Source organism: Polypterus senegalus, chromosome 2 (genome assembly GCF_016835505.1).
Source record: "Polypterus senegalus isolate Bchr_013 chromosome 2, ASM1683550v1, whole genome shotgun sequence".
NCBI lineage: Eukaryota > Metazoa > Chordata > Cladistia > Polypteriformes > Polypteridae > Polypterus > Polypterus senegalus.
This window is the reverse complement of record NC_053155.1, coordinates 283416237-283443519: the sequence shown is the minus strand read 5'-3', so window position 1 is coordinate 283443519 and position 27283 is coordinate 283416237. Positions and strand designations below refer to the sequence as shown.

The following is a 27283-nucleotide window of genomic DNA, read 5'->3' as shown; positions in this document are numbered from 1 at the left end:
CCTTCTCAATTGTGTAATTCGATTTTTGTTCAGCACTTTTTGGAACTGTTGCTTTTTGTCTGTGCACTGCGTGAGTTCACGTGAGCCGCTCGGTGTACATGCATGTACATGCAATGCCCACGGCTGTATTTAATGTTAGCTAAGACCTGGCACTTAAAAGTTTCTCTTGCAGTTTCGCTGAGTTTGTGCCAAACATCACCCTGACCATCTCATCTTCATCTGCATAAACACAGTCCTTCACCTGTGAATATTTAGCGGCAGTGTTTCTATTGGATTGCCGCTGACTGACGGCCTTATATGGGCAGGCATTAAATTATGTGGGAGGCGTAACTTTGCCTCCCACGGCCATCGAGCAGACGTCTATTATAGTATATGGACGAAAAAATAGATTCCAGTTATGACCATTATGCGTAGAATTTCAAAATGAAACCTGCCCAGCTTTTGTAAGTAAGTTGTAAGGAATGAGCCTGCCAAATTTCAGCCTTCTACCTACACGGGAAGTTGGAGAAGTGAGTGAGTGAGTGAGGGCTTTGCCTTTTATTAGTATAGATGTTATAAAGTTAACAGAGTGGTTCACTGAAATAACAGACTTTGAAAGCATGTGCTTACAAAAACATCTTTAAAGAGTTTTTTTAAATAGAAATACCATGAATTATCTTGAAATTCAGTAATATAACAGAACATATATAATAATGTTTGAGGTTTTATATTAGGTGTGAATTTTAAGCAGTATATTTCAGTTACTGGACAAGAAATGTCAGAATATACTAAGAATATGCACATGCTAAGATAAATTAGGTAGCATGAAACTCTATGCTGAAACTCCCAAAGATTATAAACCCAATTTGATGTTAAATTGAGGGAATCTCCACCTTTATTTTGATTTTTATGAATACCACAGCTTGTTTGCTTAAATGATAGTTGGGCAACGATTTGATGAATATGATAGTTGGGCAACTACTTGATGAATATACCAGCGTTTTAAAGCTGTTGTTGCTCTTAGTGTTTATATACAGGTCAAATTCTATTAGAACAAACTCAATTTTAACAAATTCCTCGTTTACATTATTGTTTTTTTGTGCTGGCCAGTTTCCTATAGAAGTAGTATTAAAAAAAAAAGCTCATTACGGCAAAGTCCATTTTGTCTACAGAATTCATTACAATAAAGTAAAATGCCTTTGCGATTCAGGAGCTCTGCTGAGCAGCCAAGTAGATTGCATACTTTTACTGTATGTCACTTGATTTACTCAACAATTTTCACATTCATGCAGCTGTGGACCTCAAACAGTTTCTGCAGACCGGATGCATTGTGGGTGTGTCTAGGGGCAGGTTAACTGTCAATCAGATTTGGCTTAAGCTGTATTTGTGGAGCTCTAGAGGTTCACTGCAGTTGGACTCTGTCGCTTTATTTCTGGGTACAATGATCAGATAGAGGATTCATTTTTGGCTTACCCTTCAGCAAAAGTGCTGACTGCTTAGCTTCCCTTCTGTTCATGCTACTGAACCAGTTTCCAAATTGTTTCATAAATTCACTAAGATTATACATTATGAACACCTGTAAACCGTAATATTTAAAATAAATAAATAAATTAATATTGCATTCTGGAAACTGTGGACTGCCTGACAGTTCTTTATCCTGGACATGTTAGGCTAATCTACCTGCATATCTGTGAGCTTACTACTAAAAAGGGATGCCCGGGTGGCATTGAAGACACTGGAGAAATCGAGTAACAATCTTCACAGTGCTGCATGCTTTGTCCAGTTGAGAATAAGGCTTGTGGAGCAGATAGATAATTGCATCCTTCAATGCAATCTGTGTCTGATACTGCAGTGGGTCCAGGTGGTCTACCAAAAGTGGACTTCTGTAGTCCAGTACTAGTCTCTGAAAGGTCCTCATGATGTGAGATGTTAAGTGCCACTGGTCCATAGTCAGTAGGTCAAGAGGCGTGTGTCTTCATGGGAACAAGAACAATTCAGAATATTTCCACAGTAGCAGTGCTTTCTGTGTCCTTAGACAGACTGAACCGGTGACAGAGAATATGACAAAGTTGGTCATCACAGGCATTAAGAACTTGAGGACTGACTCCATCTGGTCTCGTGGCTTTTCCAGTGTGTAGCTTTCTCAGTTGGCTTCTTACTTGGTCTTCAGTTATGGATAGCCCATACTGATGGTCAGAGGTGGACTCGTCAGTGGCCATTCCAATGAACAATTGTTATTAAATCAAACATTGTGTCTGGCCATCCAGTTGTGCTGAAGCACAAGCCAAACATTTAAAACACATACAAATGTCTACAGTAGAAATAGAATTTAAGAAGTTTTGGATGCCTTACTCAAAAGTATTTTCCATTGTTTATTGTTCATTGCTTATACAGTGCCTTTCATAAAGCATCCAAATCTTTTCACATTTTACAGCAGACCAAAAGTTCCTAAAATTCTGTTTTCCCTTTTTAATATTGGATATTCAGTATTGTCTGAGTAATATTAGCATAAGACTTTACATAACCGAATGTGAAGAAAAGTTAAGGGGCATGAATGCTTTTCTCTCTCTCTCACCCATAAAATTAATTATTTTGTGTCTTATATTTAAAATTAATTAAGGCCATTTGCAGATGTCTATTTTCACTTTTAATATTAAACAGTCTTGTTTCTGTTGGTTATTGTCTAAAATCCAAGTTAAATCCATTCAGTGTAGTATAACAATAAATAGTGAAAACTTTCAAGGGGTTGAATACTTTTTATAGGAACTTTGTGTGTATAACATAAATATATACATCATTTTATTTGCTTGCTTTTTTTTTTTTATATATAAACAGTTTAGCATGCTAATGTTTTGTATTGATGTAGTAATTTTACAGAGGTCCTTTTCTATGTAAATTGTTACATTCCAGCAGTCTGATTTACAGTTTCTATGCTTGTTAATTGTGAAATTGTTATTGTAGGTTGGCTATGAAGAATGCTACACTGACTGGGTCTATTTTAAAAATGGTTGATCGCAGTCATGTCCAAAAACTACAGTTGAAAGCTCTTGATACAGTGTTGTTTGGGCCACCATTGAGTAAGTATCAAACTAATCTATTGCATCAGCTTTGTGTTTATTGCGCTTTAAGCTGTTTTTACTTCTAGACATTAATTTATAGTAATTTATAGTATTTGCTAGTTTAAAATAGACTTTCAAAAATGTTGGTGGCAGTGCACCATCTGCATATAGCAGCCCACCATCTTATTATAGTACATTCAATCAATGGCTTCAAGTTGCTGTGTCTGAAGGGCGAAGATCTGCTTATTATCAGGGTGAAGGCTGCATTTTCACTACTGCTATACCAAGTACTGTATATCCATGGATACTGTGTGTCATTTCAATGACTTTTATGAGCACCCACCAGCTTTATGAAAGGAATGATCTGGAGCACAGAACTTCCATACCATAGAGTAGACTTTGCTGTCATTTTTTGTATGTCAGTTTTTTAAGATATTTATATTTTATGTTGTGTGGCTCAGCCTTTTCTTTAATTACAGTAAGTATCTGCACTTCAGCTGCTGCACAGTGTTTCACATTAAAGATCCTAGAGAGAGAGAGGGGTTGGGCACATGTGCTGATTACAGCATGTTGCTGCACCCACCACATGGCTAACCAAAAGGAGGGGAAAAAAAATGAAATAGACATTCATTGGATTGTAAATGAGAAGCTAATGATAGAACAGGTAACGGAGACAGTGGCAGTCTTTTCAGCCACTGAATATCAAATACTTGATCTGTAATAACCAGGGATGTACAAAAATGTCCGGTTTCAATGGTTAAATTCCCTGACCTTTGCCTTTCGTTTGCCCAAGTACTGATTTCTCCTGTTAATATGTGCCGCCTTTTCTTTTTAAGAAAGGGAGAAAAAGTTGCTTTGTGAAAACTAAATAGGGTACTGTTGACTATCCCATATGGGATGTTCTTTATCAGGGGTGAAACTACCCAAGGGCACTTTCCTTTTAACAATTGTACTGCAAGCGGCGTAGATCTGAACCTGCAACTTCATCTGCTGTACTCTCCTTGTATGGGAGCATTCTGAATGTTCACTGGTCAGCAAGCCTTCATTCACGTCATTTTTAATCACTTCATGAAGGAAACAATCAATAGTTAATGTGAGTTAATGTGATTTTTCATATTTGCTATTGGGGACAGAACCTAGACACTCTCTATATAGTTAATACGCCACTGCATTGTAAATAAGTAGATATTTTGGGCATAAATAATAACCAGAAATTACCAAAATAGAGAATATGTCACTGGAGATATTTCCGATGACAGACGCTTCTCACTACACACTTGTCTTAAGTGTTACTTTTTACCTTCTCATATATATAGTTTAGAGAAAGTATAGTAATCGCGAAAAAATGGAACCTCAAGATTTTAATGAATCTCCACATTTCATGCTCTCCTGGACACATTTTGACTGTTTTTACAATTATGGCTGTGCGTGTATAACTTCAGAATGCTTAGTGCTAGATAAATAAAATTTGGCATGTGGGTGTTATATCAAAGCCTTAGTTTTCTATAAACTTTTTGGGCAACGTACGTCAACTGGAAGTAGAACTTTACCTGAACATATTTCAAAATATTTCAAATGAACTGGTAAATAGTTTAAAGAAACAATTACAGTAATTGAAATTTTGTGTAGTAGTTTTTCATGTTAAATTGCATTTTAAGAAGAGAAAAATAATTGAAATTTTTTATCATTGTTAGTTAGGATAAGAAACACATAGATGTAGAATTTCACCTTAATCGGGTAACCGGAAATATCTTAACAGTTATCAGCACTATTACATATGCATTACTACCATTATATAAATAGAGGTAAGTAATTCAAATATAGTGTGATTGTTGCTTCTTATTAGATGTAAAATTTGACCTTGATTAGGTTACTGGAAGTGTTGCGTATATTACTGACCACAAAAAAAAATCAGATTTGAAATTTCAGTTTGGATTATCAGAAGCAGTTCTTTGCCATATAAACTTGCATTAAAAGCAAAGATAAGTGATTGATATTTTGTAAGAAACACACACACACATGAAGTTTCATTATAATCAGTCAAAAGGAAGTTATATCTACTTTACCTGAGCCAGTATAAGGAAAGTTGAGTGGAGAAAAGTCCAGATTTTGTTATGCTTTACATGCGGTGCTTTACAAAAGACTGGCAAACTGGCACTCATCAATGCCCTTAACAAAATAACTAACTATAGTTAGTATACTTTTGATGTTTGGTATGGATCATTGTAACACATCTGGTATAATTAAAGTTTGTTGTCTTACAGGATTAACATTTTTATCGGCATCAAATTTGTGTCTACATTTTTTACCCAGAACTAGAGATTTTCTAGAATTTACCCCACCACTTTGATTGACTGACAACATTTCAAAATGCTTTCTTGACAGTTGATTCTGTGATATTGTTGAAGCAGATTTATCTGTTGATCAAATGATCATATTTTGACATTTAGGAACTCTTTACTGTCTTTCTTAAGGCAAATTGTGTTTCACAGTTGTTTTGAGCTGTTGCTTTTTGAAGTTTACTTTTTGCTTTTTTTGGTTTTGTGCTCAAAATACAGTACTTTTAGTGATTTAATAGTTTAATGAAATTTTCTTCATTGTGCTGGTTCTGAGTGTCCACGAAAGGTTAATAATCATTTTTGAAATTAAGCAACTTAGTGTTAGTAAGTATTTGTGTTCAATACTTATGATTGGCTACATATGAACACTAACGGTTTGTAAGTTTGTTTTTCATTGTTACATGTTATTTTGTCAATGAAAGAAATTAGTTTTATTGGTAACTAGCAAAATACCTGTGCTTCGCAGCAGAGAAGTTGTGTGTTAAAGAAGTTATGAAAAAGAAAAGGAAACATTTTAAAAATAACGTAACATGGTTGTCAATGTAATTGTTTTGTGACTGTTATGAGTGTTACTGTCATCAAGGATTTGATTATCATTATTTGTTTCAATCAGGTTCGTATTTGGAGGATCAAGTTACATTCCGTGTTTGTCTAGTCTGTCCCTGACCATCTCATCTTCGTTGTCAACTGTTGTAAAGATAACAGGTTTCATTCATTGAAGTGATCACTACCCAAATCGGTACTCGTGAATCTGAGATGTTTAATAGGCATTCCCTGTATTAAGTTGTGGATTTGCCTGCGAATATTTAGCGGCAGCGTGTCTATGAACGTAATTTAAACTTAAGCTTTACACCTTGCTTTCCCACTTATATGTCTACAAAGGCTTCTTCAGCTTCAGAGGGTTGTTCCTTTCTTACTGCATCAATAAACAGCTCGTCTTCCTCTTTATCAGAGACATCACACACTGCATGCACGGGTTTACCTTTCCCAGTCCTGCAAACTTTAGTGAAGTGGTTCAATTTACCACATTTTTTTACACTGTCTTCCTTTAGCTGGACATTGACTTTTTCCATTGTGTGTTTTTTTCCCCGCACTAGGTGAACTTATGAATATGCATGTATGCTTCAGTCGCTTCATATTCTATTGCTGCCGTCTCAATTGTGTAATGCGTTTTTTGTTCATCGCTCTTTGGAGCTCTTGCTTGTTGTCTGCGTACTGCATTCACAGTCAGTTCACGTGAGCTGCTCGGAGTACATGCATCGAAGGTTTTCAGCTGTGCTTGTGCTATCTTGTGCGATCTTGCGATGTCCACACCTTCATTTATTGTTAGCTCAGACCCGGCACTTATAAGGTTCTCTCGCACTTTTGCTGAGTTTGATAAACACTATTCTATCCCTATTATATAACCCTATTCTATTCGTTAGCATAAGCACAGTCCTTCACCAGCAATTTTAACTCCGTTACAAAGTGATTGAAAGTCTCATTTATACCCTGCGTCCTCTCATTAAACTTGTATCTCACGAATATGGTATTCGTCTTAGGCATGACAAACGCCAGCGGCAGCGTGTCTATGAACTTAATTTAAACTTAAGCTTTGCACCACCACCAATTTTAACTCCGTTACAGCAATTTTAACTCTGTTACAAAGTGATCAGAAGTCTTATTTATACCCTGCGTTTTATCATTAAACTTGTATCTCACGAATATCATATTCGTCGTAGGCATGACAAGCGGCAGCGTGTCTATGAACTTAATTTAAACTTAAGGTTTACACCATGCTTTGTTTCCGCAGTAGCTGCACTTATGAATATGCCTGTATGCGCCACTCGCTTCATATTCTTTTGCTGCCTTCTCAATTGTGTAATGTGTTTTTTGTTCAGCGCTCTTTAGAGCTCTTACTTGTTCTCTGCATACTGTGTTCACAGTCAGTTCACGTGAGCCGCTTGGAGTACATGCATCAAAGGTTCTCAGCTGTGCTTGTGCTATCTCGTGCGATCTTGCGATGTTCACGGCTTTATTTAATATTAGCTAGGACCTGGCACTTAAATTTCTCTCTCACTTTCGCTGAGTTTGTGCCAAACACTAGTCTATCCCTGACCATCTCATCTTTGTTTGCATAAGCACAGTCCTTCATCCGCGAATAATTAGCGGCAGCGTGTCTATTGGATTGCTGCTAACGGACGGCCTTATATGGGCAGGCACTCAATTACGTGGGAGGCGTGATGATGGGGGATGCAACTCTGCCTCACACGGCGACCGAGCTGCAGGCTATGGCCGTATATATGTACGTAAGTAGGTTCCAGTTATGACCGTTGTACGTGTACCAAGATGTTCGTGAACCGAGGTTCCACTGTATTATTTGTAACTGTTATTTAACTTATCAACAATGCATAGAAATTACATTGTACAAACACAAAATAACACTTTAATTGGAAATTTATCTAATCAGGCAACAGAACTATCAAAAAAAACTTGAAATTTGAATAGGTACATGTTTTGTTTCACAAGTTGTCATATTCATACATTTATTATGTAGTACTGGAGCATTTCCATCATGGAAAGCCACATTCACACGTGTGGAAATGCAAATGCCTTTTCTTCCCACATACACTTTTCTGCTGATTTCATTATTGTAACATATTGTGTGGGGCTGTGGCAACAGTTGAGTAAGCATTTTAATTCCAAGTATAAATGTAATTCATCTAAACTACACTGCTCAAAAAAAAATTAAAGGAACACTTTTTAATGAGAGTATAGCATCAAGTCAGTGAAACTTCTGGGATATTGATCTGGTCAGTTAAGTAGCAGTGGGGGTTGCTAATCAGTTTCATTTGCTTTGGTGTTAATAAAATTAACAACAGGTGCACTAGAGGGTCAACAATGAGACAGCTCCAAAACAGGAATGGCTTAACAGGTGGAGGCCACTGACATTTTCCCTCCTCATCTTTTCTGGCTGTTTTTTCACTAGTTTTCCATTTGGCTACAGTCAGTGTCACTACTGGTAGCATGAGGCAATACCTGGACCCTACAGAGGTTGCATGGGTAGTCCAACTTCTCCAGGATGGCATATCAATATGCAACATTTGCTTTAACAAAACCAAGGTATTTCTCTGTAATATTATATTTTTTGGAAATATGTTTAGAAATATGAAATTTGCTCCTTTCTGTTGACACACTAATGTAGCTGATAAAAATAAACATCTTAAGCCATTATAACATTACATGAGTTCTAGTTAGAGAAGTTGCCTAACTTAAAGACTGTTGTTGCTAATGTTGTTACCAAAGCAAGTTGTACTACATGACTAGAAATCACATGCTATGTCAAATTAGACCGAGTAACGACTTTCCAAAGCAGTTTCATTTTTCCAAAGTATGGCAAGTCCGCCCTTTTCTCTAACATCCAATAACATGCAACCTGACAGAGCCAGTTCCCATGCGAAGGTTTTATAAGTGCAGCATGTTCAGCTGCAAACTGTGGCCCTTTTTTCTTTTTGCTTTTGTTGTGTATATAAAATGCACAATTTTAGACAAAACACTTGTGTTTCCTGTTCTTTGTAGCTGTATTATATGCATTAATACTTCTGAGGGAGCGCTTATTGGGTGTTGTCACGTAGACATCGTTCTCCCCTGAGTTTTAAGACAAAATCTCATTTTGTTGGGTTGAATTGTAGACTAGTAATGTGACACGCCGTTTAAATAAAATATATTTAAAAATTCAGTGTATAGTATTGCATTCTGACCTCTCTTACTGTATATATTTTAACAGACTTTTTTTTTTTTTTTTGAGTCTCACAGTAGTATAAAGTTCCTTCAATGTAATGTATACCCGGTCTCCTTTTGTTTTTAAACTAACCTCTGGATATTTATTTGTTTTTATCAGAAAAAAGTAAGAGGATTTTTTTTTATAGCCTACCACTACAATTTTGTCTTTTATTTTTATTGAATTTTTATTCATTAACAAAATAAACTTGCTTTCCTACATTTTTCATGCATTTTGCAGAATATGCATGCTCCCAGAAAAATAGGCTGTTTTGTCCATAATCTGCTTTCCGCTCTAGTAACACACTTACAAACACCTTACAAGTGGTAACAGAAGACAAAAGTTGTTCAGCCCTTGAGAATTATATAAATATAGCACTTACTTTGACTTTTATTGCTTAACACTAGAATTACCAAAGCCTACGAAAAAACTCGTAGATCCGTCCCACCTTAAATCGCTTCTCACCTCTCCGTCAGCGTCCTTTGTTTTGTAAATGTATGGATAAGCACCAAACAGCAAGCAGCCTATTATCACATCCCCCCCACCCCGCACAGTTTTCTCAGCTTGAGTCAGTTTACTTGCGTGTCAGTTAGAGTGAGAAGTCAAGCAAAATGACACCTTTTATAAATACCATATCGTCATTTGGAGCACTTGCATTTCATGTGTGTTCCGTGTCTACAACGATCTATGCACAGTAAACACATTGTTAAAACAGAAACGTTTTTCATGTTTTAGTAATAATTGACAAAATGTAGACATGAAGTGGATAATGTGTGAAGCGTGAAGTCCAAATATCAAAGAAACACTTTCATAAAAGGTACAAATATAACAGAACAAGTGCGCTTTTATTCAGAATATAACTGCAGAACAGAAAGGCGCGTTAGCGTGTCACAGTGACACTCATTTACTATGACTGCCTCGGTGGCACAACGGTATCAGCTGCTGACTGGGAATAAAAAGGATACGAGTTCTATCCTGCATGACTCTGTTTTGAGAAGTGAACTGCTCTTCTTACTATTTTAGAATAAAGACATACATTTGATTTCAGTCTTTAACAGCCGGTGTAATTTATGATACTTGTAAAGGTAAGCTTTGTGTTTTTTTTTTTTTATTCAGTTTCATTCTCTGCTGTTTTCACATAAAGATGCGCTATAGCTCTGAATGTGAATGTGACTGCATTCTTGTACCAATGCTTGCGAACTGAAGTGTCTGTGTGCACTTTTTGTGCCTTACCTACTGTATAGTTCTATTCTTGTTCTCTAATTTCGCTTTAAATACATACATTTGAAGGGAGGCTTATTTCAAGTCTAAAGCACTTTGTTTTGAAGATTTCCAAGATAAATATGACATACAGATCAACTAATTTGTTACCTGGACACTGCAGTACATTGATCTTTATGTAATTTCCTAATACATAACTAAATTCCTGATCTGATCATTTTTGTAAGTTAAAGTAATTTCAACCTGAAGTCAAATCCTAATTACATATAGATTCTTTACAACCCAAAAAAAAAAAAACTGAGTGTAGAGCTTGCTTTATATTCATCTGCCTGCCAGAATGAATAGCTGGTTAGAGGTCTGCTGACCAAATAGCCTTGGCCAGGCGATCTTATATTTCCATATAAGTGATTAAAAGAAAATGGTTTTGTTTCTTAGTAAATGACTTTTTAATATGTAGCAAAATAGTAAAGTTTTTTCCAACAATAGGTATAAGCTCCTGCTTAAATCACGTGAAAATTCTTGGCCAGATTAATAATACAAGCAGCTGAAAATAACATGTAATCAGTGTTGTGGTGATATTTCTTTTACAAATGATAAGCGAATGAATTATTATTTACATCCAAGGCAATTATTCTACAGCCATAGAGTAAAAATGCAAGCTTGACATAAGAAATGCAAGTCAGTTATAACTATTATTATTATTGTTTTATTTGGCTGATGTCTTTATCTAATGTGACTTCTGACATTTGAGAGATCATTGGTTACATTTCTGTTTTGTTTTGGAGTACAGGCAGGTGAAGACACTTGACCATGTTCATGTAATGTCAGTTGTAGGTTTTGAACCGACAACCAAAGACTTAACCACTACACCACACTGCCTGCAATGGTGTTCACAGCTAGGCTGTCTTTGGTTCCTTTCCAGAATAGGCAGAACTGATATCTTGCAAAATCAAGAGTTTAATTGGAAATCTGATTATAGGCCAAAATAATTCAGAGTTGTATATGTTGAAACAAAATAAAAGGTAAAATAATGGGAAGGTTTGCTCAACAAAAAAGCTTAGAAGTGTTGTCTTCACTGGGCTTCACCACCTGCTTCCTGTCAGGAAAAAGTCAGTAGCCAAAATCACAGGGACTGATTTTTTTTATGATGGTTGGTCAGATTAAGTGAGAAAATGATGATCATCTGATCTTATATCCTCAATAATTCTTGATGTTATACAATGTGAAGCCCAAAGAATACTACATTCTGTACCATTTACTTTGTAAGCAACCTAGAATGTTTTGAATAGATGATTTAAATAGAGGATTTTGTTTTAGTTAGGTATATCTATCTCTCTATCTCTGTATATATGTATATGTATATATATATAAAATTCTTTTTGCTTTTGAAATGGAAATTACGTATGACCACAGAACATATTATAATGCACTCGCGTTTGAAATGGAAATTACGTATGACTACAACAGTCAGGTTACACAGAGAAAGTGAGACAGAAGCAGATCAAGAGAGAAGGCTCACAGGCTCGGATGCAGTGTTCACAGGCTACCATGTCACGCAGGTGTCGGGGTCTGTATATGGAGGGATTCAATTACAACATTGAAAAAGATTATTGCCTAAATCCAAAAGTTACAATAGGAGAAATGGACATCATGTGTGAGTACTGCCAAAGCCAGCTGCGAAGCCACTGGGTAATCTTCTAGTATAAAATACAAAGTTGACTGACTCATTCAGCTACTGACAAAAACCCTATTTCACTTTTCGTTAATAAGCTGATATTTTGCAGGATTATACCTTTAGAGCAGAAGGTATCTGATAAGCAAGGATATTTTGATATTTCAATATTTAGGGGTTAAAACCGCACCTGCAATAGAGTATCCCAAAATCCAAAAAATGTTTTGAATTATTTTGAATAAAACTTAGTGATGTTATAGAAAAAAAGAAAATTGGCCAACTTGTGTTTTTTTTTTATTTTTATTTACCAATAATACTACTATTTTTTTGACTAAGTGCTGAGAATTATTTAGAAAAATGGAGCTTGGTGCTTTATGCAAGTGAATGCCAGCAGTAGAATGGAAGAGGAAGGACAAAAATTTGGTGCAGGTCAATGAAGTACTAGTTGCCAAGTGCTACAAATATTAGTGTGTTCTAGACACTGAGGCTAAAACCATATGTGTTGCTTTTTCAGTGGTTAGAAAAGTGGTTAGAAGCAGAGGATAAAGTGGCATCCTTAGGTACACACAGTACTCCCTTCTGAGTTTGTTTCCCTTGGACTGCCGAGTGTTCTTATATACATTTGCTTGGAACAATGGTGAGTTGTTCCCTTGGTGGTAAAACACATGCAATATTGTGGAGAACGCGGGTGTCATTTTGAAGGTCAGACCACAATATGCCACTACGTTCTGGTTCATAAAGCCACTTTAGACCCTGCGTACAACACAAGCCAGGAGCGGCAGTATGCCTTAGTCAGTTTAAATGCTTGTGCACTTAAAGGGGTCCTCCACGGCCAGAACATTGAAGGGGTTGACATTGCATATACTGTAGTTCATAATAGTATTTCTTTTCACCTGTTCTTTTCTTTACAATGCTTGAAAAATTCAGTTAATTGCATGGATCATATAAATGTGCAGTCTCTAAACATCAAAGTTGGGGGAATGTATGAGTGATTATAAACTCGAAAGGAAATTCTTCATTGAATGAAGTAAAAAGCCACATCTGAGTTTCTTTCAATTGACTTGATACTGTTGTGTGATGTGTGCATAGTGTACATTGTAAAATTAGATTTTTTTTGACAATTCTTTTTCATTGTGTAAGTTTATTTATTGATTGCAATAAATTACCTGCATCTCTGAGCTGGGTATTTCCATGCAATAGGCCCATTTAATGTGTTTATTGCTTTTTATCTAAAACCTCCAAAACTCTAATTTAAGATTGCTCATCAGAGTGTTGTTGCAATCTGATTGAAGCTACCAATTTTGCAGGATGTGCTACAGAGTTAAATGATATTTAAATCCAGAATTTCCATTATTTCTACTAATTAACACTTTGTATCCAAAAGAATAGTTTCCTGTAAAATTAATTATTCCAGTGACCATCAACAAAAGGCAAAGTCATTCACTTGGAAAAACAAGAATTGATCTGTGGCAGGAATGCTTTCCTCATGGACAATCATATGTAGCATATTCAAAAGTAAAGAGCTCTGGTGAACTAACATTAGCCACTGGTTATAAGTAACTAAATAAATAAATAAAAAACACAAATATTGTTTTCAGAAAGTACTCCCATTAGATGCACATTACTTCTGATATAATCTGGTTAACCAACAGTACTATAACTGAGGCCCATTAGGCACTTTTTGACCACACAAACTATTTTCAGGAACCAGGGATTTTTTAGAAACTCAGAAACCTTTGTAGCATTCTCACTGTTTAAACTCGTGCCATATGTAGTTACTGGTACCAATTTGTTGACGATAAGCAGTGGTGCCATCCATTTTTAAATGTGAAGCTCATTACAGTATTATTTTATCATTTAATGAATAATGCTAAAAAGTAGTCTTTTGCATTTTAGCTGTCCTTTGGTTTTTAACGTTAACTCATTCCTTAGTCAATTCTCTGAAATAGCCATAAGTGCATTTCCAATAAAATACAGCACACAAACTAACAACACCTTGTTTTATTGTTTTGGCAGTACTGCTGAGTATTAAAATGATGTCAACATTTTAACCTATTCACATGGTATTACAGGTTATAGGTGGTGTTTTGCAGTGGGAATGCAGTACCTAAAAGTGGCCCAAGGCCTACATCTTAGAGAATCTCGTTGCTTCCTAAAAACAAAGTTCCTGCGCTGGGAAAATTTCTGTTGTCTTAGGAAATTTCCCAGGTAACACAAATAGAATTACATAAAGAGTGTTGGCTAAATATACACAGTTACATGAATTTTGATGGTTTTGTTTGGCTTTATCAAAAACATTTCAAGGACAGCATCATATCCATGTAGCTATATCCAGAGTTTTTGTATGGAGAGGGTTTTGCACTGCTTCTGCGCTTGATATGTTTTTACTGAAGGTTATCGGTTCAAAGGAATTATTTTACTGTTTTACATTGTTACTTGAATGGAGTAATGAAATTTTATAGAACAATACCTGGAGTGTATGGGAAAGACCTAGTAATAGTAAAACTCTAAGCAGCATGGAGACCAAGTAGTTACAGTTTCTGCCTCAAAATTCCATAATCTTGAGTCTAAGTTCCAGACCATGCAATCTTAGTATCAAGTTTGCAGTCTTGACTCATGTTAGCATGGAGTCTTTGTCTATGTACTCATTTTTTGTCTCCCGCATTCCAAAATATACAGTACATTGTATGATTTGTATACATTTTTGTAGGGTTGTTTGATGCTGTGACCCTAAATAAGATTAAGCATCAAGTTTATTAACACTAGAATTACCAGAGCCTACAAAAAAACTCATAAATCCGTCCCACCTTAAATCGCTTCTTAAAATCGTTCACAGCTCTTCACCAGCGTCTTTTGTCATCTAAATGTGCTGATAAAAATCAGGTTACAAGCAGCCGGCTATTCCATCCCCCCACCGACTTAGAACGTGCACAAACTTCTCCCAGCTCATGCCTTGATTGATTTTCTGGGAGTCAACTGGAGTGTTAGAGTGGAAATAATAGATTGTTGTTTGGAACACACACATTTCATGTCTGTTCCATTTCTACAGTAATCTGTGTAAACACATTGTTAAAACAGAAACGTTTTTTATATTCTAGTAGTAGATGACAAAATGTAGGCATAAACTATATAATGTATGAAACCTGAAGTATCAAACCAATACTTTCACAAAAGGTACAAATCTAACACAGCAATTGCACTTTTATTCAAAAATATAACTGCAGAAACAAAAAGCTGCCTTAACCTGTGACATTGACATCCGTTTATTATGACTGCCTCCGTGGCGCGATAGGTCGCGAGTTCGATCCTGCACTACGCTTTGAGAAGTAAACTGCTCTTAGTCTTACTATTTTAGAATAAAAACATACACTTGATTTCAGTCTGTAACAGCCGGTGTAATTTATGATACTTGTAAACTTTTTATGGCATTACACATGTATTTTGAGCATGTCCGTACAAATAAATAACATTCGATGTTTTGAAGAAATCATTTTATGACACGATTTACCTTTATTTATTTACTTACTTCCTAAAGTCACAAGTATTGTGCAGAGGGCATGCTCAAAAATGTGTGTAATGCCATGAAAAGTGCCTGCTGACACTTTAGTATGCAAGCAATGGTATGTGCATTTTTGTTCATGTAGAAGGGAGCCGAAGTTTACCTCTGTAACAGTAAAGGCCTATGTGAAAACAGCAGTGTCAGATGCGGGGTTGGGTGTGTTTGGGCTCGTGAACGCTGGCTGAGATAATAAAACTGACTAAAAATCACAAAGCTAACCTTTACAAGTATCATAAATTACACCGGCTGTTACAGACTGAAATCAAGTGTATGTTTTTATTCTAAAATAGTAAGACTAAGAGCAGTTTACTTCTCAAAACGGAGTGGTGCAGGATCGAACTCGCATCTTTTGATTCCCAGTCGGCAGCTGATTCTATCGCCACGGAGGAAGTCATAATAAATGGGTGTCAATGTCGCATGTTAAGGCAGCTTTTTGTTTCTGCAGTTATATTTTGAATAAAAGTGCAATTGTTGTGTTAGATTTGTACCTTTTGTGAAAGTATTTGTTTGATACTTCAGGCTTCATACATTATATAGTTTATGCCTACATTTTGTCATCTACTACTAGAATATAAAAAACGTTTCTGTTTTAACAATGTGTTTACACAGATTACTGTAGAAACGGAACAGCCGTGAAATGGGTGTGTTCCAAACAACAATCTATTATTTCCACTCTAAAACTCCACTTCACTCCCAGAAAATCAATCAAGGCATGAGCTGGGAGAAGTTTGTGCACGTTCTAAGTCGGTGGGGGGATGGAATAGCCGGCTGCTTGCAGCCTGATTTCCATCAGCACATTTAGATGACAAAAGACGCTGGTGGAGAGCTGTGAACGATTTTAAGAAGCGATTTAAGGTGGGACATATTTACGAGTTTTTTCGTAGGCTCTGGTAATTCTAGTGTTAAAGAATTGGTTGATGAGGAGGAAAATGTTCATAAGAATGCTTATTAATCTAATGGCTAAGCAATTTTAATTTATGTATTTTAAAGAAAATGCAATTTTTAAAAGATAATTCTATTTTATATTATGCACTTTTATTTACAGATTATAGCACTATTTAGAAGTGTCAAATATGTAAATGAAGCTCATAGTAACAATCAATAAAAATACCATGAGATAAGGTACAAAAGCACACAGAAACCTATGTGTATCTGTAAAAATGTTTAAAAATTAGGTTTTTAGAGCTTGAGGAAGCAATAGTTTGATAGACTACAACAAAGGTCTTTCTAGGGGTTTTAATGTCATATAGTATAGCATCGGGAAGGATATCTCAAAAGTGCCAGCGATGCCGCTTGTCATTGTAAATTAGGGTTGTGTCATATGCTAGTTATATCTTTTTAGCTTCTGACCTCTTTAGCTAATTTGAGCAGAATCATACAGTGTAACTGAGCTTAGTTCCCGCTAAATTTCCATCCTTTACAGTGAACTGCAAAAAATAGTTTTACGTGGTAGAATATATTTTTTTACTTGTGATCATGTAGAAAAAATTAACAGGCCACAGTATATTAATAGTACAAAACACAGTATCTGACAAAGTAATTTGCTAAAACAAAAATACAGTAATCCCTCGACTTTCGCTGCTTCACTCTATCGCGGATTTTATATTAAAGCATAACTAAATATATAACGCGGATTTTTCGCTGCTTCGCGGTTCTGCGGACAATGTGTCTTTTTACTTCCTGTACATGCTTCCTCATTTGGTTTGCCCAGTTGATTTCATACAAGGAACGCTATTGGCGTATGACTGAGAAGCTAACCAATCAGAGCACGCAGTTAAATTCCTGCGTGCTTAATTCAGTGTTAACCAGGAAGTCTCGTCTCGCTCATTCAGCATCAACGTGTTTCGCTGTGTAAAGAGTTGTGCTCTTTTGTGTTTATCTTTGTGCATAGTCAAGCCCTTCATTATGGCTCCAAACGATCTGCTACTGCTTCAGGTGCCGCTGCCCAAGCGCAAACGGAAGATGTTAACGATTGCCGAAAAGGTAAACGTTTTGGATTTGTTGAAGGCTATGATTCTTTTTATTTAAAAAGTAGGAAAGGAATATAAGATCTACAGCCGCAGTGTCCTTTTAACCAGGGTGCAAAATGAGTTGTAAGTGGATGTAATAAGGCAGTAGTCTGGATGGAATCCGCTTTAGGGATTTGGATTGAAGACTGCCAGAAGAAGAACAACGGCAGTGCTACACAATTGCCTGAAGTGGCTCCTTTGGAAGAGCTGTAACGCTCTCCTTTGTTGTGCAGTAAAATTAAACTCATTTTTATTGGACAAGTCAATGTGTCACTGTTGGTGAGTAACCATAATTCATTTTCTGCTGTATACTATTTTTCTTGTATTGTACGTATTTATTGCTGGTGGCCTGTCTATCGTAATGGCTGTAACATATGTGATATCGGAGACACTCAATATCTTTAAAATAATATTGAGGTTTTACTGTATATAAACAGTGTGTTTTTATGCATAATTTCAATGAATCTTAACTAATATCTAAGAGAATACAAAGGGATTATGCTGTATAACTCTGCGGGGAATATTTATAAACAGTGTGGGAGAGGCGGTCTGGAATGCAACCCCCGCGATCGAGGAGGGATTACTGTATGTTCTGTTACACACTGAGTCACTGACATGTAGGCTACAGATAAATTGGCAGAATCGGGCACAGGATCCAAATGTAGTTTAAATGACACACCACCAAATCTATTTCACGGTGGCGTTTTTGCCCAATTAAACAAATTGTCATTGATGAACAATAAAACATAAAACATTGTTTGCCAGTGCAGAGGGAATATTGGCTCTGTCTCTTGGCATGTCAGAGAACCGGGACTTCAAGTGTGGTATGCCTCACTTGGGGAGGCAAAATGGGGTGGGGATAGACAGAAAGGGAGCAATTCTATTCCTTATTCATCCTTTCTACCCTAATAACTGTTAAATGTTAACAAGATAATAGGCCTCACAGCCATAACACCTGGCAATAATATGAAATCTAAATCAAAGCTATCACATGTAACAATGTACTACCTTCTTAAAACTACAAAATGTCAACAAAAGTTTAGAAGCAATTTCTTTATGACCAAACAGTGAGCGTTATGAGCTGGAATGTCAAACATTTCAACCATGAATTACAGAGAAAGGAAGTATTCTCTTACTTAAAAGATTTAAACGCCAAGATAGTATTTTTACAGAAGACTCAAGTAAGAAAGAAATGTTTCACTCCAGCTGTACAAAAAAACTAGGGGTGGGGAATCTTAATGCATAGAACTATTCCATTTTAAGTACCAGATGTAATATCTGATCCTGAAGGTCGATATGTCATTATGGTGGGCAATTTATTTAATACTAAAGTGATTCTGATAAATATCTATGCACCTAACATGGATGATAGAGTTTTCCTCCAAAATGTATTCACATCTACTGCTTATGTGAACAATCATAAAATTCTAAGGGCAGGATACTTTGTGTTTTAAATCCAGACCTGGCTAGGTCTTCGGCTACAGTGGCAATAACATTTAATACTGAAAAAATAACATATGGTTTCTACTTCGCGGATTTTCACCTATCGTTTGGTCTGGAACGCAACCACCGCGATCGAGGAGGGATTACTGTATAGCAAACAATAAATATAGATTTGTACAATGTATTTTTTACTTATTTAGTTGAGTTGGCGAATGGGGCGGTCTCCATTTTAAGCATAATTCAGTGGTGTCCTTAAATAGTTACCTCTATTTCTTATACTGATGCATTCTAAAGGCTTTACTTATTTTTCATTTATACAGTTTTCCTATAATATTTAAAATTTTATTGAAAAGTAATAATTTCAGTCAATTCAATTTAAAATTGATTTTATTTATTGCAACAAGAATGCAGCAAACTTGTACTGTATCTATAAAGATGTATATTGATTTTAGAGTGAGGCTTGGTTTTTGCAAAGCAGATTGGCTGAGAGTTGTTAGCTGGGATTCTTTGCAGAGGCATTACACATGTTTTACTGTTAAATTGATACTGTTAGTGATTTAAGTAAGGTCTGATAATGACATGTCCTCTTCTTCTATTAACGTAGGTCACAGATGTTACTACTTCCTCTTTGTATGAAAGTTGGAATCCTACTGTGACCTTAGTGTTAAGAATCAGCTGATTATAACAGTGTTATTTTTAGATTGGAATTGATACAATTCAACAGTTGTAGGATGGACTTAAATAATACTTGCTAACCAGACTGCTAGCTTGTTTAGAAGAGTGCATTTCAAAGAACTGTATATAATGAGTGTATGTTTCTTAAGGCAGTATTTTATTTAATTGCAATCTTAATGTTGATTTCTTTGTGGAAAGTTAATTAAAAATACTGTACAACGTACAATGCACACCTCTTTCTCCTCCTGTTTTTTTGTTATATGCACCACAATGTAATTTTTCTGATTTGCAACCGATTTCCTTTATCACTTTGGTTCTTACTGATCATTTAACTGTGCTTTACACCTCTCTCTCTATACACTCTGTGGTCAGCATTGTCTTCTCATTTCTTATGGCCTCCTTTGACCCTCACTGTCCTTTAGTAAGCTGTGTATTGAAACAGTATAATAATAATAATCATGATGATACATTTTATTTATATAGCACCTTTAAAGTGCTCAAAGTGCTTCACAGAGAAATTCAGAAAGAGCAATAGTGCATGTACAATATTGGATACAAATAACTTCTGTCTAAAATATTAAATGAAGATAAATGCAGGATATACAAAGAACTGAAATCCTGGAGATGTCAGAGGAAGCTATAGAAAAGAGAAGCTGAATACCTATCTGAACAAAACATATGCATGGATGTCTTAGAACTTCTTTCAGCTGAATGCAAGAAGAAATAAACGGCCCTGATGTATAACTTAAACATGGCTTACTTCTTACTGTACCTCTGCAAATGCAAACTGTTAAACATTTTTCACTATCGACTGCACTTTGAGCTTTGAATACATTTCCTCTGCAGTCATCTAGACATAATTTCAATACCAAACACTGCTAGAGATAAACCTATTGTCTCTTGATGTAGAAATATTCTCATGACTTCATCACCTTCACCTGAATTATTATAGTGGCTGGTCTGTTAATCTTAGGCCCTGAGTGCAACAGTATTTGGAATTAGCACTGACCACTTACTTGCCATCAACTATTGAAAGAGATCAGTAGTTAGCTGAGAGACTTTTATGACCACTTTATGATATCAGTGGCCCTGCACCTAAAAGCCAGGGAAGTACATTGTGGTTGAGAGATGATTATCAATGCGTAAAAATTATTCTTTAACAATAAGTGACTTTATTCCAGTTAACTAGTATTGTCCTCTTACTGCTATGTGACTGTTATTTTTAAGCACTTTGGGACTTTTGTAATGATGTGTGAACATTTTGTTAAACTTGGAAAATGTGGTTCTGGTTTGATCAAAATGTGTCTAGTGATCACAGGTTTGTTTAGATAGATAGATAGATAGATAGATACTTTATTAATCCCCAAGTGGAAATTCACATACTCCAGCAGCAGCATACTGATAAAACAATATTAATTAAAGAGTGATAAAAATGCAGAGCAAGGCAGGTATAACAGACAATAACATTATATAATGTTAACGTTTACCCCCCACGTGGAATTGAAGAGTCAATCAATCAATCAATCAACATTTATTTATATAGCACATATTCATACAAAAAAAATGTAGCTCAAAGTGCTTTACAAAATGAATAGAGTAATAGAAGACACAATAAAAGATAAACATAAGTCAACATTAATTAACATAGAATAAGAGTAAGGTCCGATGGCCAGGGTGGACAGAAAAACAAAAAACTCCAAAAGCTGGAGAAAAAAATAAAATCTGTAGGGGTTCCAGACCAAGAGACCGCCCAGTCCCCTCTGGGCATTCTACCTAACATAAATCATCATATTTTCATGGAAGGACCTGATGATGATGGTCACGTAGACTTCTGGCTTTCAGTCCATCATTGTTGGAGCATCATGATGCTTTGAGTAGGTGGTGGTGGCGCAGGCCGCCACCACAAAGAAACCGGAAAAAGAAACAGAAGAGAGAGTAGGGGTCAGTACGGATTTTAGAGCCACCATGAATAGTTATTATGAAGAATTGAACATACAGAGTATCAGGATTATGTTAAAGTGAAGTTATAAAAAGGCCATGTTAAAGTAATGTGTTTTCAGCAGTGTTTTAAATTGCTCTACTGTATTTGCCTGGCGAATTCCTATCGGCAGGCTATTCCAGATTTTAGGTGCATAGCAGCAGAAGGCCGCCTCACCACTTCTTTTAAGTTTAGCTTTTGGAATTATAAGGAGACACTCATTTGAAGATCTAAGGTTACGATTTGGAATATAACGTGTCAGGCATTCCGATATATAAGATGGAGCGAGATTATTTAAGGCTTTATAAACCATAAGCAGTATTTTAAAGTCAATCCTGAATGACACAGGCAACCAGTGTAGTGACATCAAAACTGGAGAAAAAAGTCGCATAGTGTGGGGGAGGAACAATCTCCTCAGTCTGTCAGCGGAGCAGGACAGTGACAGCAGTCTGTCGCTGAAGCTGCTCCTCTGTCTGGAGATGACACTGTTCAGTGGATGCTGTGGATTCTCCATGATTGACAGGAGCCTGCTCAGCACCTGTCACTCTGCCACAGATGTCAAACTCTCCAGCTCCGTGCCTACAATAGAGCCTGCCTTCCTCACCAGTTTGTCCAGGCGTGAGGCATCCCTCTTCTTTATGCTGCCTCCCCAGCACACCACCGCATACAAGAGGACACTTGCCACAACCATCTGATAGAACATCTGCAGCATCTTATTGCAGATGTTGAAGGACGCCAGCCTTCTAAGGAAGTATAGTCAGCTCTGTCCCCTCTTGCACAGAGCATCAGTATTGGCAGTCTAGTCCGATTTATCATCCAGCTGCACTCCCAGGTATTTATAGGTCTGCACTCTCTGCACACAGTCACCTCTGATGATCACGGGGTCCATGAGGGGCCTGGGCCTCCTAAAATCCACCACGAGCTCCTTGGTTTTGCTGGTGTTCAGTTGTAGGTGGTTTGAGTCACACCATTTAACAAAGTCCTTGATTAGGTTCCTATACTCCTCCTCCTGCCCACTCCTGATGCAACCCACGATAGCAGTGTCATCGGCAAACCTTTGCACGTAGCATGACTTCGAGTTGTATTGGAAGTCCAATGTATATAGGCTGAACAGTACCGGAGAAAGCACAGTCCCCTGCGGTGCTCCTGTGCTGCTGACCACAATGTCAGACCTGCAGTTCCCGAGACGCACATACTGAGGTCTGTCTGTAAGACAGTCCACGATCCATGCCACCAGGTATGAATCTACTCCCATCTCTGTCAGCTTGTCCCTAAGGAGCAGAGGTTGGATGGTGTTGAAGGGGCTAGAGAAGTCCAGAAACATAATTCTTACTGCACCACTGCCTCTGTCCAAGTGGGAGAGGGATCATCTACGTAGCATGTAGATGATGGCATCCTCCACTACCACCTTCTCCTGATATGCGAACTGCAGAGTGTTGAGGGCATGGCGGACCTGTGGCCTGAGCTGGTGAAACAGCTGCAGCTCCATGGTCTTCATCACATGTGACGTCAGGTCGATAGGTCTGAAGTCATTCAGCTCACCAGGACGTGATACCTTTGGGACTGGGGTGATGCAAGATGTTTTCCAAAGCCTCGGGACTCTCCCCTGTTCCAGGCTCAGGTTGAAGATGCGCTGTAAGAGGACCCCCCTGCTCCAACGCACAGGCCTTCAACAGTCGTGGCTATACTCCATCTGGACCTACTTCTTTGCTTGCATGAATCCTCCTCCGATCTCTGCTTATCTAGGCTACTGTAGTTGTGGGTGGGGGGAAACTCTCTCCTATGCTGGTATCAGCAGAAGGATGGGTGGAGGATGCAGTACTCAGAGGTAAGAGTGGGTTAGGGTGGTCAAACCTGTTAAAAAAAAGTTGTTCATCAGGTTTGCTTTCTCACTGTCTCTCTTGATGGAGGCACCTCACTTTGAGCTGCAACCAGTGATGATCTTCATCCCATCCCACACTTCCATCATGCTGTTATTCTGCAACTTTTGCTCCAGTTTTCTCCTGTACTGCTCCTTTGCCACCCTGAGCTGGACTCGAGTTCCTTCTGCACGCTTGAGCTCATGCTGATCACCACCTTTAAAAGCCCTTTTCTTCAGGTTCAAAAGGCCCCTTGATGTCACTTGTAATCCATGGCTTGTTGTTAGCATAGTAACATACTGTTCTTACTGGAACTACAATATCCATACGGAAGTTGATGTAGTCAGTAGTGCAGTCAACAACCTCCTCAATGTTCTCACTATATGATCCCTGCAGGATATCCCAGTCTGTAGTTCCAAAGCAGTCTCTCAGAGCCTGCTCTGCCTCAGGGGTCCATTTCCTGAATGAGCGTGTGGTTGTTGGTAGCTCCCTCACTCTTGGTTTGTAGTGAGGCTGAAGCAGAACCAGGTTATGATCTGCTTTCCTAAGCGCAGGCAGCAGGGTGGCACTGTATGCATCCTTAATGTTTGCATACAGTAGGTCAATAATCCTATTTCCCCAGGTGTTACAATCCATGTACTGGGAGAAGTCAGGTAATGTTTTGTCCAGCGTCACATGGTTAAAATCTCCAGAGATTAGCACAAGCGCCTCAGGGTGCCGTGTTTGTAGTTTAGCAACGGTGGAGTGGATGATGTCACCCGCTATCTCCACGTCCGCCCGAAGAGGGATGTAAACAATAACAACAGTGACGTGTCCAAACTCTCTGGGCAAGTAGTAGGGATGCAGACTTACGGCCAACAGTTTAACTGAATCTGCAATTTCATCATGGGTTGCTCAACTTGAAGACACTTGTCAATGGTTTGTTCAGTTCTTTTAGATAGACAGATAGATATAGATACTTTATTAATCCCAAGGGGAAATTCACATAATCCAGCAGTTTAATGATGCAAAGCAAGAAGATCAATAGTTAAATTATAACATTACATGCTTGTCTCCACCAAGATGAAGAGTTCACTTCTCTCTGCTAACAAATTGTTGGCTTTGAATAGGAAATAGTTGCAATTTCTCGCAGAAAAGGAGCATTTTCTGTGATCTGTTTTTCATAAAATGAATTATGTAGGACTTAAAATGTCCTTTAATTACTGTCATTAAAATTAACCAAAATGGCCTTGGATCAGTTTTTACACCTAAAATAATAAAAAAGGAGGGGTAATTCTCAGGGGTGAAGCACAGTTCATATCCAATTTTCCTGGTTTTAAAGTATTCTTTATGATTTATTCTAAAGAAATGCCTATATACACACACAAGACTTAAAACACAGTGGCACTTTCATTTTTTCAAATTGTTCTAGATGTTTATGTTTCAAAAAGTATTATCAGCTGAAAAGCTAGAACTGATTTTAAAATAACCATCCTCAACCTGTTTAAAAAAAAAAAAAAATCAATCCTACTTGTTTGGAACTGGTGGATATTCCCCTGAATCAAGGAAAAAGCATGCTTTTTTCATCAAAATATTATATTAATATAGTAATCAAAATATACTTTAAATAAAGCTATAGATAGAATAAAAATATTAGAGTATTAGATTCTTCTGCTGCTTCTTATGACTTTTTGGTAAAAGGCAGAAATATGATGACGCCAAACAGATTTGTCAAGTACCAGTCATTGTGCCAGTAAGTAAAGGTCTTCATTAATGTTTAACACCTATCTCGTCCTTGGTCTGCTTGGTCGGTGTTTTCCAGGAATGGCCCACTGCATAGCTTGTTTGGGTAATCTATAATTGTTCATACATATTAGATGGCCGAACTGAGCCAGGCATGTGTTCTGTAGTTTGAGACTGATGGGCAACTGGACATCTCTTGGCTGGACCATATCTGTATTGGTCATTTCTTGCCATCGTACATGCATGATTTGGCGTAGGCAGCATGAATCAAAGCTGTCCAGTTTAGCGTATTGTGCCTTCGTGAGGGACTGTGTCCCAGCTTCCTATAGACAAATTGGGATGATAACACTTTTGTATACTTTCATATTGGTGTATAGGGAGAACTGCTTGCTGTCCCAAATTTGTCTCAATCTGTTCATGGTAGAGGATACCTTGCCAGTGCATGTCTTGATCTCAGCTGTAGTATTGCTGTTGCAGGTAAGCAGGCTGCCAAGATATGTGAACTCTTAAACACTGTCTACACGATTGCCATTGATATAAAGGGAAGAGCCTGAAGTATTTATTTCCATCATCAGTTTTGTTTTTTTGGTTGAGATAAGCAATCCTAGTTTCTGCCCAGTGATTGCTAAGCGATTAGTCTTGTCTTGCTGCCTTCTGAGAATTAGTTTTAATCATAATGACATAATCATCAAATTCCATCCATCCATCAATTATCCAACCCGCTATATCCTAACTACAGTGTCATGGGGCTCTGGTGGAGCCAATCCCATCAACTCCCATTACCTGTGCTATGCATCAACCAGATGATGAGAGGGCTGAACAGAAGAGGGAATAACACACCTCTTTGTGTGAAGATTTGGTTGGTAGAGGATAGCTGTGGCTTAAAGCCAGCTTGTTTTCCTAGGAGGAATGAATCAACTTATTCTTTCAGTCTATCAAGAGTAATTTTGCTAAATACTTTTCCTGGGACAGATAGGAGTGTAATACTTATCCAGTTATTTCAGTCATGTAGGTTTCCTTTCTTGGGGAGTTTGACGATGGTCATGTCGTCTTCAACTGGATAATGAGCCACATCATAGTGAGGATTTTTGAATTTGACTAGAAAGATTAGTGATAGAGGACTGACTTTGGGAGTTTGCTTTGAAAAGTCTCTTAACCATTGTGTCTTTTGAAGTGAGTTTTATTTTACTCCAGCTCAGTGTTGAATATGGATGGATGCATGGTTGGATTTTAGCATAATAAACATATTTATGTGATTTTGCTTAAATAGAAGTGCATTATTACCATTTGATATAATACTGTATTATTGATTTATTTTTTCCTCCCGTGGTCAGACTCCCTGGGCTACTGTTCCAGTTTTTTTTTTTTTTCCTTTTCCTTCACTCAGGCTTTCTATGCTGTATTGTCATTTGTGGATCATTTACCATCAGGCTTATACTGTCCTTGTGGGAATACAGTTATCATTGAATTTAACTAATATTACAAACATTTTTAGATAGGTAATGCAAGAATATCACAGTGTTTTCTCTTTGAAATAAGAACATACTATGTCATTTTTACTAATATGACTAGCACTAATTAATATATCAAATCAATTTTAAAACATTATATGCACTGCAGTAGAAGTAATTATGGAAGTAGTGATGCAGTTGGCTCTTTTATGCCCTTGAACAAGTTGGGAATGAAAATAAGCAGTGCAGAATTCCATGTGTCTCATGTAAATGTCACATTGTCCTGCTGAACACTCAGTGATTACTTTCTGTTACTATTTGGGTATTACATTGAAATAGAAGGTGCTAATCTGAGTTTATTTGAGTCTTGGGCATAAAGCCCAATGGTTTATGACTCTAATGGAAAGACCTTACTAGCTGCTGGAAGAAGTGTTACATAATTAGTTAAGATGAGGAGAGATTCGGTTACAATGAGCATTTCTGAGCCAGTTTTACAAACACTTCAGCAAGTAATGAATGAAAAAGACAATGATAGAATCAGTGAATGAAAACTGATT

The 27283-nt window shown here is 37.2% G+C and overlaps 1 protein-coding gene across 2 annotated transcripts in view; it reads left to right on the top strand.

Moving 5' to 3' along the window:
* Positions 1-27283, top strand: part of LOC120523954 (stromal interaction molecule 1-like) — a 124819-nt gene that overhangs the window by 9501 nt on the left and 88035 nt on the right. For both annotated transcript variants that reach the window (XM_039745700.1, XM_039745699.1), the window contains exon 2: positions 2941-3056. In XM_039745700.1, the coding sequence (XP_039601634.1) occupies positions 2941-3056 (116 nt within the window). The remainder of the gene's footprint in view (positions 1-2940; positions 3057-27283) is intronic.